Source organism: Fusarium sambucinum, chromosome III (assembly GCF_050947815.1).
Source record: "Fusarium sambucinum isolate potato_lamoka chromosome III, whole genome shotgun sequence".
NCBI classification, from domain to species: Eukaryota; Fungi; Ascomycota; class Sordariomycetes; order Hypocreales; family Nectriaceae; genus Fusarium; species Fusarium sambucinum.
In genome coordinates this window covers 749076-762997 of record NC_139292.1, presented here as the reverse complement: position 1 = coordinate 762997, position 13922 = coordinate 749076, and the positions used below count along the sequence as shown (strand labels likewise).

Genomic DNA, 13922 nt, shown 5'->3' with positions numbered 1-13922 from the left:
TAAGAAGCAGATGCTCTCAAGCAGGAGGAGTATAACGACAGCGAAACGGATGATGGAGAGGGGTTGTCCTTGCACCAAAGGGCGTCAAGAGCAAGGCAATGGGTGGTAGATGAGGTAACATAGCCAAGAAGCCGGCTACTACCACTTCTTACGGCGAATGCGTGGATCGGTCGGGACATATGTGGCATCAGGGCATGGATACAACTTGTTTGCTGAAAGTATAGAAAAGAAATGAATGTGCCTGTTTATGCTATTTCAGAGGAAACTCTTGTTTTTCATCATAGTACTCTATCCTACAGATTAGATATCAACTTCTGCTATTCCCGTGCAAGCTGTTGACCGTGATGACCAACCTACGAGGCGAAGAGAGCTGGGTTGCTTGACAGTATTCTCATGTTAGCACAGCACTTCTTTTACAGAGCAAGTATATGTCGTCTTCCTCACTAGACCTTCTCGTAAGGGCCCTCAAATCGACCAGATAAATCCCATTTATCCAAGGAACATGCTTCTTTGAAATGTACGCGTTCGCCATCGCTGCTGGATTGATCGCTGGAGAAGGTTTCATTCACAAAACAATTATCGGCATATGTATGGATAAATATCGGATTATTGATCTATTGGGTATCTGTTGATGACGATGCTAGATCTGATGTAGAACTAAATCATGGTATTGGTATTGCTATCGCTATCATTCTCAACCACCGCCTCAAAACGCTCATAACACATTAACTAACAGTTATCTATCATATGATTCGTATCTACCACTCAGCGCCGGGCAGGGCAATCTCAGTTCCCTTGAAAGAACCGGAGACCTTTCCAAGTTCCAGGGCGGCGTTGATAACACCGCCGAAACCTTCTCCAGCGATCAATCCAGCAGCGATGGCGAACGCGTACATTTCAAAGTGGTTGTTGAAGTACTTGCGCCACCACCATGCAGTGATAGAACCAAAGAGGATAGCGTTGGCGTAGCCAGAGTCAGGGCCGAGAACCCAGGCAACACCGACGGACATCCAGTTGGGGAGCCAGTCACGGTACTTCTCGCGAGATCCAACGAGCCAGAAGTGCTTGACGATAGCCTGGACAGCGCAGAGGATACCCATGGCAATGGAGAAGTAAGCAGAGGACTTGGGGATGGGGATGCTGGGCATGGTGACAGCGGTGGCAACAGCTTGCCAAGCGGCAACTGAGGGAGCAGCGAAGGGGCAGATATCAGCGGGGTCGTCGCTGGGCTTGTAGACACAAGGGTAAGCAGACATGAAGAGGACGAAGATACCGGGGGCCAGGAAGACGGAGACGACAGTTCCCATGGCCTGGGCGTAGAACTGCAGCTTGGGGGGAGTCTTGAGGAGGAAACCAACTCGGAAATCGCTGACAAGAGAGTTGGCGACATCAGCAGTACCGGAAGCAATGTTACCGGCGATAAGGTTGATTCGCTGAGCATCCTTGATGGCAAAGTTGCCCTTGGTGATACCACCGTAGACAAGTTGAGAAGCCTTGGCGGAAGCAGTGAGAGGAGCACAATCAGTGACGGCACCTCCGTAGATGGACATGAAAGCAAAGATAACACCGAGGATACAGGCGAGGAGGGCGAGACCAGCGTTCATGTGGAACTGAACCTCGCTGACAATCATGGCGAGGATGAGAGCGGCGAGAGTTCCAGAAACCCAAACCCAAGTAGGGACCTGCTCCTGGGCAGAAGCGAAATCCTCAACACCACCATCGGCATCGGCCTTGGCAGCCTGGCCAGCGAACCAGGAGTTGTGAGTGCCACGGGCGACGAGGCGGTTGTTGATGGAGCGGGCAGACTCGCGCATGGCAAACTTGAAACCATCGGCGACAACCTTTCCGTGGAGGAAGAACTCGATGAGAGAGTAGACCATGAGAACCATGACACCGGGCCAGAGCATCCAGTATCGGGGAGAGGGAACGTAGTCAGGGTGGTCGACACCGGTCATGACGCTGAATCGAGTGAGACCTTCCCACTTGCCCTCACCAACCTCGATACCGATACATTCGCCGTAGTGAACCAGGAGAGGACCGATGAGACCCCAGGCGACAACGGTACCACCCCACCAAGAGATGGCAGCGTTGAGACCGACGAGGATACCGGAACCGAAGAAGGCGGGAGTAAGCTGGATGTACCAACCCCAGTTCTCGGGCTCGAGGAGACCAGTAGCCTTGAATCCAGACCAGGCGTAGAACCAGGTGAAGATGTGCCAGTTGTGGAGGATACCGTCGGCGTACTGGCCAACGCAGATGATGAGCAGGGCAATGATGAAAGCAATACCAAGAGACTTGATCTTGCGGATAGCATCGTTGGCACCAGAGCCCACAGCGTGCATGGATCGGATAGTCATAGCGGTGGCGGTAGGAGTAGGGAAGACGAGGTTCAGCTCACGAGCGACGTTGATGATAAAGAATCGTCGGAGAGGAACAGCAGCGAAGAGACCGAAGAAGGCGCAGACGAGAGTGATTGTGAGAATGCGGCCGAAATCCTTCTTGGGGTCGTCGGAGAGGAGGTCGAGACGGTACATGGCGGGGAGACCGGCGACGAAAACACCGGACATACCACCGGCACCGGTAGCAGCGGCCTGGACGATGGAGTTCTCCTGGGGACCAAACTTGCCTCCGAGGAGGGGGACGTTGGGGAGAGACTTTGTGAGCATGAGGATGAAACCGTAACCGAAGATGGCGCCGAACATGGTAGCAGGGAAAGTGAAACCAGTCTTGAGACCTGTAGATCGTTAGTGAGTGGCGTCACTGGTGATAGAATGAGATGACATACCAAGGTAGACGTTGGAAGCGTTGACGAGAGAACCGAGGACGATACCGACAATGACAGCACGGGCAGTCAATGGGTTAGGCTCGTGCTCAACACCCTTGGCGGGAGGGAAGCTGGAGAACAAGTCTGTGATGCGATCATCCTCACTATCAGCCTCGGACTTGAGGTCCATGTCGATGTTGTGAGGCTCCTTCTCATCGTAGCCAGGCTGGAAAGACTCAGCGGGCTGACGGTCGGGGACAACAGTTTCGGCGACCATGTTTGCGGTTGATGGATTCAGTTCAATACTTGAATCTTGAGGTCACCGGTTGGCTGGTAGGAAACAAACGTTGAAGTGGGCGGCATGATGGGATATTTATCTATCACAACCGTCGTGGCGAGCTGAAATCGTGCTGTGGCACTTTTGACAATGCATCCCGATTTAGTCAAAGTACAAGGTTCCTTTGCCCATGCGACACTTGAACTGATGATCATTGTGCGCCCCCGGTCTATGGTTTCGGTATGTTTCCCAGAAAAGAAAGAGAGATATACAAACGTTCCTCTAAAACTAACAGACCTGACCAACGGTCTAGACACTAGATTGGCGACCTTATCTGTGGGTGTTTAACCAATTGGAGTCGTGAGACAAATTGGAGCTGCCCGAATGGGGAGTATCATTGTTGAACTTTTGTTAGGATGAACAGGGATTAGAGACAATGATTGGGAGGGATAAATGGAGGGTGAGTGGCTCCACCCCCAGACAGTCACAGATAGAGAGACGAAAGACGGGTGGCACCGAGGAAACGGGCAGAGAGAACGCCACTGATTTAATGCTATGGTTATCTTGATGGTTGCTTTGATGCACAATTATGTTACATTGGTGATGATCCAGTCTCTCCATGTACATCTTCAAGTTACTTGTATCCATCCGCCAAGAGAAGCCAACAAATTTCCCTCATCCAAACATCTGATACTCCAAAGTCTAGAATGAACCTCTCCTGATTTATTACAAGTCCGATAACGCCTCCGGAGTATCATATCAATCCCCATTACTGATGACTACCAACAGGTCATCAAAGTACCTTCCCTATCATTTTATCGGAACTAAACCTAAAACAGTGTCTTTGTCCGCTATCGTCTCGGGGAACCTTTGTTATGCTTGGCATCCATTCTGCGGGGACCTTTGTTTTAGTGGCTGGACAACTGTGACTGTTGGAGAAAATGAAAGGGCCTTTTTGTTAGACGCTGTTCTCTCTCCAATTGAGAAGTTTGTGGGGCTCTTGTTGGTTCCGACAGCGGAATAGAGTCATAGGATTTCGTTTAGATAAGATGGATATCACCATCATGTACTCTGTAGGATGAGTCTGTATACACAAGCATCTCATTGATACCACAACATCAATTATTACTGATCTACTCTGTACTATACACTAAAAATACAGATCAATTAATATCTATATCCTATAAATGCATTGACAAACCATCTCGCCTCCCCCGCAATCTGTCAACCCCTTGGCAGGGCTCACATTCCGCTACGGAGTACCGAGGTCAGGACTGCCAAGGCATATTTACGCCCTACCCATGCTCCTCCGCTCCCTAATTCTTAGCTCAGGTACTTTTTGTAGGAATAAATGGCCTGCAAACGGCCACAAGACGGACTTTTGTCAACCGCTATACCTGTTTTTGTAAAACGTTATAACGCCTTTTACACGACGACGAGCCATTTTGGGAATAAGTTTATTTTTTGACATTTATCGGTCTGTCATGATCTTGATGCTATCTATCAACTGTGAAATGAAACCTGGGAGGCAAAAAGATATCCATTCCCTACCCTATGGTTGTCACATTCTGCAACCTTGATATCGCCCCATGTATAGATAAATAAATTCTGCATTTTATTTACCCATGTAGATCATGTTCGATAAATTCTGGAAACTCGCCTTCATCCGAGAATTATCTATTTCTAGAAAGATCAGCGGTTTATCTACCACGACCTTGGATATCTCGGCGATGGAGCCAAGCGAAACCAAGAGATGCGAATTTACAATGTCGCAGTCGTTATAAAATGGTGTGGCTCGTTTGCCGCGCGAAGAATACGTCTATTTTGGAGGAAACCCACCAAGGATTCAGATCCCTGTTATCTGATAAATGGTACGTAGATCATCTCGAGATTAGAATACGGATGCGTAAAGGTTTACTAAGCTTATGTGATTGGTCTCGGGATCGCGTGCTCTGGTGAGATCGTGAGATTCACACGATGTGCCTTTTTACGGTAGATGAGACATATCTGAATGAGCGATGCGAGTAAATGTGTTTATTGGTTTACTGGAATTATTCTGAGCTTCAGACTCTTGCGTAGTGCTGTATAGGCAATGTCAAGAGTGACATTGACTCATGGTGTCAACCAACTGGTCGACGGCGACATCCCAATTGCCACTCCATAACCTCCAACCAACACCATTCCCTCTGTTGGCCATATCAAACCGATCAAATGAACCATCGTGTAATCAATCGGCTTCCCACCTTGCACAAAACCATTCACGTGCCAACACAACCCAGTCAGCCAACAGACGATAACCCAATTCCGCCCACTCCCAACCCTCGCCCCTATCAAACCCAAATCCCCATATCACTCTCAGCTTTCATCCAAAAAGCTTCCCAATATGGTTTGGCTGATACAAAGTGGATACTGCATGCTGTATGATCCTAGTTTACCCCAGCCTGTCAAAGGTTCCTAGGGTGGGCTAGGGAGCTTCCACTTTGGGGCAACACACAGTTTCGGCGACCTCGCCTTTTGGCTGTTCGCCCCATCCCCGCTGTGCTTGATATGCAGAAACGTTACTGATGATCGCTGCATATTGATGTTTGTGTTTGTCTGTTGGGTCAAGGCGCGGGTTGTGGCGGGTTGTCAATTTAGACCTTGATAAACCGATCGATTTCTCTAACTGATTCTGGAATGAGACTTTGATCTTGTGATAAAGACGACTTGTTCTTGCCACAGAAGTTCCCGGTTTGTTGGTTCAGGGACTTATTTGTTGCTTTGCGGCACAGTAGTGAGCCTTGTTCACCTTCCCCATATCGTTACTTGTCAGCTTCACATGAGGGACAGTTACCAATGTTTGAATCGGTAGGATTTACATAATGAGAGGGTTTCTAATCTAAACGCCAGATATCTGGAGATGATGGTATATCTGACTTGACTCTTATCGGCAACATATCTATCTAGCCGTTTGTATCCGTGCGAGACATGACTGACAAATCCATTTACCTTCCCCAGAAAACTGTCTGAATAGTTACGTCTGCCCATCGAAACGAATACACTATTCCTGAACGATTGAATTACGCCTTCAATCCAAGCCCGAAGAAAACCACCCCCTTACAACGCTCCAAATACTTCCTCACATCCTCTTCCGTATGCCATGCATCATTGTATGCAGCACTCAAGCACAACTCTCCTCGAAACGTACCCAAAAACAACCCCAGGCCATTCCCAAGCTCTTCTCCAGTTACCCATGGATCTCGAGCACTAATTGCCTTTGTCTCGGGTGCTATCATACCCTCGACACGTCCCATGCTCGAGATGGATACTGATGGATGAGCTTTGGGAGGAGGAATAGGGAGGGGACGTGGAGATGAGGGTATCTCTGGGGTGGCTTGAGAGAACATCGTTGGTGCGAGGATATAAAAGTCTTTGTCTTGTTTGACGGTGAGATAAAAGTCCTTGATCGTCTCCAATACTGACTCAAACTCTTGTTGACGAACGACTGCATCAGACTGGTGAGTTGAAGGGTGAAGATCCATGTCTACCACGAGACTCTGACCAGACACAGAATGATAAACAGCAGCTGGGTGATCCATAGAGCTATATGGCTCGGAGCAATTGGGTCGCTCGTTTCGTAAAATGTAGTTGATGTACCGCACTTTCTTTGTCTCGGCCGGCTTATGTTGGAGATCGCGTACGACGATGGCCGCAGCTGCATGGAAGGCGTGTGTTGGGGTTGCTTTGACGTTCTTACAAGCAGCCAACAGCTGTTGAGTTTCTTTCTCAGTAAACAAGAGTGAGACGCGTTGATGACTACCCGGTACGACTTCTCCTTTTCGGAAAGGAAGTGCAAGGACTTCAACGTTTGGATCAGAAGCCACTGCGGCTTTTTGAACGGCCATTGCATCCAGCCTAATTATCTGAGGCTGTGGTAGTTCATCTGGAATATTGGCGGCGATACGATAGGAAGGACTAAGGTTTGAGACCTCGCTTCCATCAAGGGTTGGGGGATTGTAGGTATCTCCTTTTTCGTAAGCGTCTGCGGCGAGAGCGATAAAGTTGTTGAGTAGCATAAGCGTTCCGATGCCGTCGAGTATGTCATGTGGAGAGCGCAAAACGAGATCTCGTTGGACAATTTGGGAGCCATCCTTTTCTTCATTGGGGAGATGAAGAATAAACATTGTAGGAATCTTGGGAGCCGGAGGATCCGAGTTTGCCCACTCGTTTCCAGTCTGACCGTTGGAGATGTGAACAAGAGTCTTGTCAACCCAGCCATTTTTGTCAGCATCTCCATCGAGGTGCTTGTATGTTTTGACCCATTCTCCCGTTTCAGGGGTTTGAGTTGCTTGGGATGCTAGTGTAGGGTGATCATATCTCAGAGCGAGCCATGCCTTGCGTAAGGCTTCGTCAACGTGGCGCTCAGCATCTTGTGACGATACATCCTTGGGGCTTTGGACAGACAGTGAGATGTGTCCGGTGATACCAAAGAACATGCGGCCGCTTCCCTCGTAGAGAACAACCAATGATGAATAGAATTGCTCAATCTCGTCGATGGGACGTTGCCATACTCCAGGCTTTACCTGTTGCCAGTTGTAATCTTTAGGTGCAGCCATTTTTGTTGATTGTTCAAATATGTATTGACAAAGTCAGAAGTAGTATAAGATAAAAAAGGGAAGTTGGATAGAAATTCTGAGATCTCAGAGTGATTGGGACCGTGATGATATAGGTTATCCTTGATCGACTTGATGGTGATTATGCTCCGCTACCGGAGTGTCGGGCCGTATCCCGGGTAGTCATCCTCATCACCATCATCCAATCTTGTTCTCTAAAATGCTAAACCAAGGCAAAACTCTGGATAATAACTCATTTGCTTCCGAAAAGAAGTCTAGAGACTTACATGTTCGCTTATTTGCCAATCGGTAAAAGTTTCGATCCAGAACGGCCCCATGAATTATTGGTGGTGAGGTTCAATCAAGCACATACGCTATCCTTAATGGGCAGCACAACGAGCAGCCTTTACCTAGAAGAGTAATACAACCAACAGAAAGATATAAAATAGTGACAAAGTTGTCCAGGTATTAATGTGCCATTATTCGTTATATATCCACCGCCTTTTCTACGTATACCACAATACGTAAAAGTATGTACAGCATCTAATCTCTGTCCATGCTTCCGCTACTCAAACCGTCTTCTTAAAACAAGGAAAGAAAAAGTTCCTCGCAGCCCTACCCATCATCTTCCTGGTCAACTTCTTACCCCTAGCCTTATACGCCGCCGTATCATTAGCATGCGGAAACGGCACATCAGGAACAGGCTTTCCCAAAAACTGACACAAAGGCTCCCAACCTTGTGAAAGCTGAAAATCCAAAAGTTGATCCGCAGGTACATTCTCTCTTATGTACTTGTTATGTCGAACATACGCTTCCTTCAAATGCTCAACTGTAGTCTCTGGAGTAGGCGCCTTTGTCCAGCCCTGATGCATCTTGAAACTAGCTTTCGCATTGTCATAACCAGCTAATCTTCCAACTGTTTCACCGAGTTTTCGATAGCGTGGGTTTTGAGCAGGTTCGAAAATCATGAGAACGCTCTTGTACCATTTCTCAATGTCGCGTTCGACGAGAATGACTTTTGCGTCGGGATAGGCTGGGATTAAAGACTCTGCAAAGAAAGAAGCTACATCGGATACAGCTTCGTACCCTCCAAAAACCTCATCCCATTCTGCACGTGAGAAGCCTTTGCCGTTGTATGTAGGGAGGTTGGGATACGTGGCGTCAGCCGCACGGTCGAAAATGCGCCATTGCCATTGCTGATCTTCGCGCTCAGAAACTTCCCACCCGTGGTGAACGTTTTCGAGACCTAGAATTCGAAGGGCTTCCATGAGAGATGCTGTGCCTGTGCGAGCAGCACCAAGACACAAGAGTGGAGGAGGGCGAGGGCCCGATTTCTCTTTTTCAGTTGTTGACGACATGGTGATTGAGGACAGATGAATGTGTGTCACCCAGGAAATCGAGAGGCGATGGACAGACTTGAATAAATACTTTTTCAGGGTCTTGAACCCTTGCTAGTACAGTCAGCTGATCCTCATTTCCCGACAGTCCGAAGGGAGTAGTTGAAGCTCATTTCCCGATGTTCCATGGCGTGGGATCTAGTCTGGGCGTAAGCAGACACTAGTTTTCAGCCAGTAAGCTGTCATCGTCATCAGGGAGACGCATAAATACACAGATCGGACCGGGTCTATGTTTGTGTACCGGCTCAATGCAACTGTAACCTCATAATCTCAGCTTTATCTTGTCCGAATAAGTAGTCCGAACACGAATGATGACATTCAGCGCGACAGGTACCGCTTACAGGCAATGACAAGTCTGATGACATGTCTCGGAAGCTGTCAAATTAAATGCTACACTTGTATCACACTAATTGCCGAATACTGCCGGCCCAAAATAAGCATGAGAGAGAGAAGATGGTATATAATTGATAGTCTCGAAACAAGACTAATAATCCTAGTGAAGATCGTCGCTTGGCTCTTTCGCCGAAGCTGTGGGGTACGGAAATGTTCACGGAGATGACCGCATCAATGTTTGCAATGCAGTGGAGTCTACTCTGTATTATCTGATCTCTGGATCTATCATGTTCTTTTCATGAAGGATTACTTCCATAGGCCAATTCAACAAATCCTCCCACGACGACCCCTTAACCTTGTCCACAATGGCAGTAATAAGAAGATCGGCCCAATTCTCAAAGAACCAATACTGCGACTCACCCCAGTGCAGCAAAATATCATAATACGCCAGTATCACAAGAGCCAGCGCATTTTCAGACAATGCTAGATCCAAAAAATCCCTCGACACAGTCATGGGCCACCAGAAAATAATCCTCAACTCTGGAGGTGACGCTTTGTTGAGCTCTCCAAGTGAATCGTTCACGCAACTCGTGATGGACTGCACGGCTGATGTCAGTGTAGCGCGGCACTGATCGTCCATATAGTCGGTTGATATCCTGCGCGCAAGCTCGGGTAGTCTTTCGGAGAGACTACTAAGGAGAGGGCTGATCGCATGGATTTCTTCTGTTTCGCAGAAGAGTTCTTTCAAAGGACCGTTGGGGAGATCTGCAGCGCCTGGCATCTTCAATACGGCTTCCATGCCGTTAACAAGAGAGAAAATCTCCATAAGACTCTGTACTGGCAAACAACAATCGTGACTACGAAAGTCGTCACAGTTGGGAAATGCAGCAAATTTGTTGACCACTATGAATGTGGTGCTGCCGTATAAAGCGTGGCAGTTTTTGGAGGTGACTTCCTCGGAGAGCGCCTCTCTGATACCGCGAAGTGAAGAGTTGATGTGCTTTGATGCTTGTAAAAGATAGGTTTGTTTTTTGTCGGGGTCAAGGTGGGCGAGGTGATAGGCTGAAAAAGCTAATATTTGACGGAGGAAGAATGGATAGGCGAGAGCTTCTCGCGGCATAATTTCTTGAAACGTTGCGACTGCATTTTCGGAAAAGAATATGGTCTTGTATGTGACAGTGGTGTAGTGGAGCATCAGCTCAGCGGTTGATACCCAGCAGTCGGATTCTCCAAGAGGATGCAATAATAACGAGCCCGGCGATAGTACAGAGGCAGGACTGGAGTGAGCAGGCGCAAGCCTCTGTTGCTCTGCTTCTGTCATTTCAAGACTGCAGGGGACTTTGTGCCTGATACAAGCTGTACATGGGACTTCTTCATCGCACTATAGAATGATTAGTCGGACGTGTGTAACATGGTGGATTGTTTGTTAACATACCTTGACTCGCCGCTGTTTACACCGAACGCATCCATTTCGGGACTTTTTGTACCCGAAGCGAGTGTTTTTCCTCTGGTCCGTCTCCGTCATTGTGAGGTATCAGTTTGTGGTAGTTCGCACTCGTTCCGAGGATGTCGATGATTGAGGATGAGCTGCAGTAAAATACTAGACGACGATACTGACGGAGAGATAAATCCGCCCGATCCCGAAGATGACGAACACGAAACCGAGGTAAACTGACCAATAAGACTGGCGAATTGGGGTTAAAATTGGGGTATTTTGATGCTGATAAAGTCGCGGTAAGATGTAAGAGGGGCGTTGATTTTTGCAAAGACTCGCTACGGAGGATATTATTACAGTGCCTTTACCGATTAGACTTTCAGAAGCCCCCCCCATTAAATTACAGGGCCTTTACGGAGGGAAGGATCCACTTCCCCGTTCCTACCTCGACAGCTTACTGAAACGTCATCATTTACGCGATAAAGAAGGAACGATTGATTGGACAATTGATCGATAATGTTGCTATTTTATTTACAGCTACCAAAGATTCTTATCTGGCTACAATATACACAAGAAATATTCATCTCCAAATCTCAGCCAAGAGATTTAAACTCAGTAAACTGATCGTCGTCGAAAGTCGATGGACCTACGAGCAGCACGACGGATAGCCCGCTTGGACTTGGTACCTGTTGAAGGGGTGGGAACAGGCGTGGGAGCAGACGAGATAGGCTCGGGAATGGTAGAGTTGCTACCTCCAGCGACAACCTCGAGAGCAGCAATCTTCTCAGCAGCGTGCTCAGCAGCAATCATGATGATGGACTGAGTGTTTCCAGTGGGGAGATCGGGGTGCAGACTTGCGTCGACAACAAAGAGGTTGTCGGTACCGTAGACCTTGGTGTCGAGATCTACGACGCTGCTACCGTTGGACTTGCGACCATCGTCAACACCCATCTTGGCGCTGCCCATCCAGTGATCACCGCTGATCATCTTGGTTGCGAGGATGTCATCAACGGTGGCACCGGGGGTGATGTAAGAGAGGGTAGAGTTGCTGCTGCTGACGAGGTCCAGCCAGTATTGGACAAAGTCTCCCATAGCCTTGCGATCCTCTTGGTCGATCAACCAGGGCTTTGTCTTCAGAAGAGTGTTTCCACCAGCAGCGATACCAAGCTCTCCAACGGTAGAAGTACCGTGAGTCAAGAATGTGCGGATAGTGATGATACCGTCGGCCATGGCACTAGCTGTACCTTGAAGGTAACGAACGCGACCATCGGCGCCCTCGGCGGAAGTCCAGAGGTGCATGCGCTGAGCAGCCTGAGTGATGGGACCGGAACCTTGCATGTACAAGTCCAGATCAGAGGGGACGGGCTTGGTAGCGATGTCGTTAAACTTGTAAGCGGTAAAGTTGTTCTTGGTCTTGAACTGAAGCATGACCTGTGCGTGGTCCTGGAGGTGGTGACCAACGGGGAGATCAATAAAGTCAGAAGCAGGAGGGAGAGTGACACCAGTTCGAGAAGCGCCCTCCTCGACAATGGCAAGAGCATCAGACTTGCCGATACCAGCATTCCAGAGAAGACGAGGAGTGGACATGGCACCAGCGGCGAGAATAACCTTGCCACCAGCCTTGACGTTGATGATCTGCTTGCTACCGTCGGCGGCCTGAGTAAGAACACCAGTGATCATGCTGCCGGATCGAATAGGCTGGATGACCTTTGTCTCAAGCTTGAGGGTAAAGTTGGGAAGGGCCTTGGCAAAGGGCATGTAAGTACGGGCAGGACCAGCGCGCATGTTATCCTTGATGGACCAAGAGCAGCGGGAGTAAACCTCGTGCTTCTCGTTGGGCTGCTCAATAGAGTCAACCTCCTTCCAGCCCTTGGCACTGAGGTAACCCTCGAGAACGCGGAAAGTCATGTCATCGTAGTACTCTCCATCGTCAGAAGGAGAAGTCGTTCCAGGGTTGCGCTCGTAGAGACGCTCAGCAGCAGCTGACATATCAGCCCAGCTCCAGCCTGCAGGCCAGCGCTGGAAGTCACGCTCAGGAGGGTGAATGAAGTTGAGACCGTTGATGGAGCTGGAACCTCCGAGGAGACATCCGGCAGTGGAAGCGGTGTCACTGCAGAACTTGGTGCCAGACATGCTACCCATGCTGCTACCGAGAGCGGGGATGTCGTAGGGAGTGAGGGTGTTGTTCCAGGGAAGGGCTTGCTCTGTGTTGCCGAGAGCGACAGTGTTGGCGGGGCCACGCTCGATGAGAAGAACACTGACACCTGTCTCGGCGAGACGTTCAGCAGCGATGATACCAGCTGGGCCACCACCGACGACGATCACATCGTAGGTAGCGTTGGAAGTGGTAGGAGGGGTGTCAGGAACAGGGGTGGTACCGTTTCCACCACCACCGCCACCAGGAGGTGTAGGAGTAGTCTCCTTGGCCATCTCAGCCCATTCAGCAAACTTGGCAGATGCAGCAGCCTTGATGTCAAGACCACCCTGACCGAAGCCAGCACCGTGGTAAGAGAGGGCACTCTCAGGCTCAGCAGGAGCGTCGACAGCAACGGTAGAGTAAGCCCATCCAATAACGGGTGACTCTCCAGTGAGACCAGTAACCTTTTCCACAACACATCCCTCACAGAGGAAGGTGTAGGAGAAATGAGTACTGTTGACGAAGGTGCCCTCAGGAATAGGCGTCGCCTTGACAGTAGTGCCGGTGTACGTGTCAGGGTTGGCGTACGAGCCAGCCAAACGGAAGCTGGTGACGATATCCTCTCCGTTGGGCCAAGCGACGAAGAGAAGACTGTTAACCATACCGCCTCGGAAAGAGATACCTCCCCATCCTGCTTTCGCAACGGGGACAACGAGCTGAGCGATCAGGTCTGTGCCCAGGGTCTCGGGGACAGCGATACCGACGCTAAAGTCCTTGTTGACAAGACGCTGGAAGTCGATGCCTGTCTTGGGGTCGGTGTAGGCCGTGGTTCGCTGGGCGGTGGAAGATGCAACAAGACCCAAAAGGGCTGCAGCAGAGGAGAGAGTGAAACGCATTTTGATCGGTTAAAGAATGTGTTTATAGAGAATGTGAAGACCACCAGGGTCGTTTAATGAATGTAATAAACCGCGAACGGTAGAAAGAAGA

General features: G+C 49.2%; 5 protein-coding genes across 5 annotated transcripts; all 5 read right to left on the bottom strand.

Moving 5' to 3' along the window:
• Positions 1-758: 758 nt before the first annotated feature.
• FSST1_010433 (OPT oligopeptide transporter protein-domain-containing protein) lies at positions 759-3041 on the bottom strand (the record flags this gene model as incomplete). Its single annotated transcript, XM_083233466.1, has 2 exons — positions 759-2734; positions 2786-3041. 2 exons carry the CDS (start codon positions 3039-3041, stop codon positions 759-761), a joined length of 2232 nt encoding a protein of 743 aa, XP_083080129.1.
• Positions 3042-6100: 3059 nt separating this feature from the next.
• Positions 6101-7636, bottom strand: FSST1_010432 (uncharacterized protein; the record flags this gene model as incomplete). Its single annotated transcript, XM_083233465.1, has 1 exon — positions 6101-7636. The coding sequence occupies one exon, from the start codon at positions 7634-7636 to the stop codon at positions 6101-6103; it is 1536 nt and encodes a 511-aa protein (XP_083080128.1).
• Positions 7637-8202: 566 nt separating this feature from the next.
• FSST1_010431 (P-loop containing nucleoside triphosphate hydrolase protein) lies at positions 8203-8991 on the bottom strand (the record flags this gene model as incomplete). The annotated part of the gene is made up of 1 exon (XM_083233464.1): positions 8203-8991. One exon carries the CDS (start codon positions 8989-8991, stop codon positions 8203-8205), a length of 789 nt encoding a protein of 262 aa, XP_083080127.1.
• A 637-nt stretch (positions 8992-9628) lies between these two features.
• FSST1_010430 (uncharacterized protein) lies at positions 9629-10888 on the bottom strand (the record flags this gene model as incomplete). Its single annotated transcript, XM_083233462.1, has 2 exons — positions 9629-10744; positions 10799-10888. The coding sequence occupies 2 exons, from the start codon at positions 10886-10888 to the stop codon at positions 9629-9631; spliced, it is 1206 nt and encodes a 401-aa protein (XP_083080126.1).
• A 522-nt stretch (positions 10889-11410) lies between these two features.
• FSST1_010429 (uncharacterized protein) lies at positions 11411-13831 on the bottom strand (the record flags this gene model as incomplete). The annotated part of the gene is made up of 1 exon (XM_083233461.1): positions 11411-13831. The coding sequence occupies one exon, from the start codon at positions 13829-13831 to the stop codon at positions 11411-11413; it is 2421 nt and encodes an 806-aa protein (XP_083080125.1).
• Positions 13832-13922: the final 91 nt, after the last annotated feature.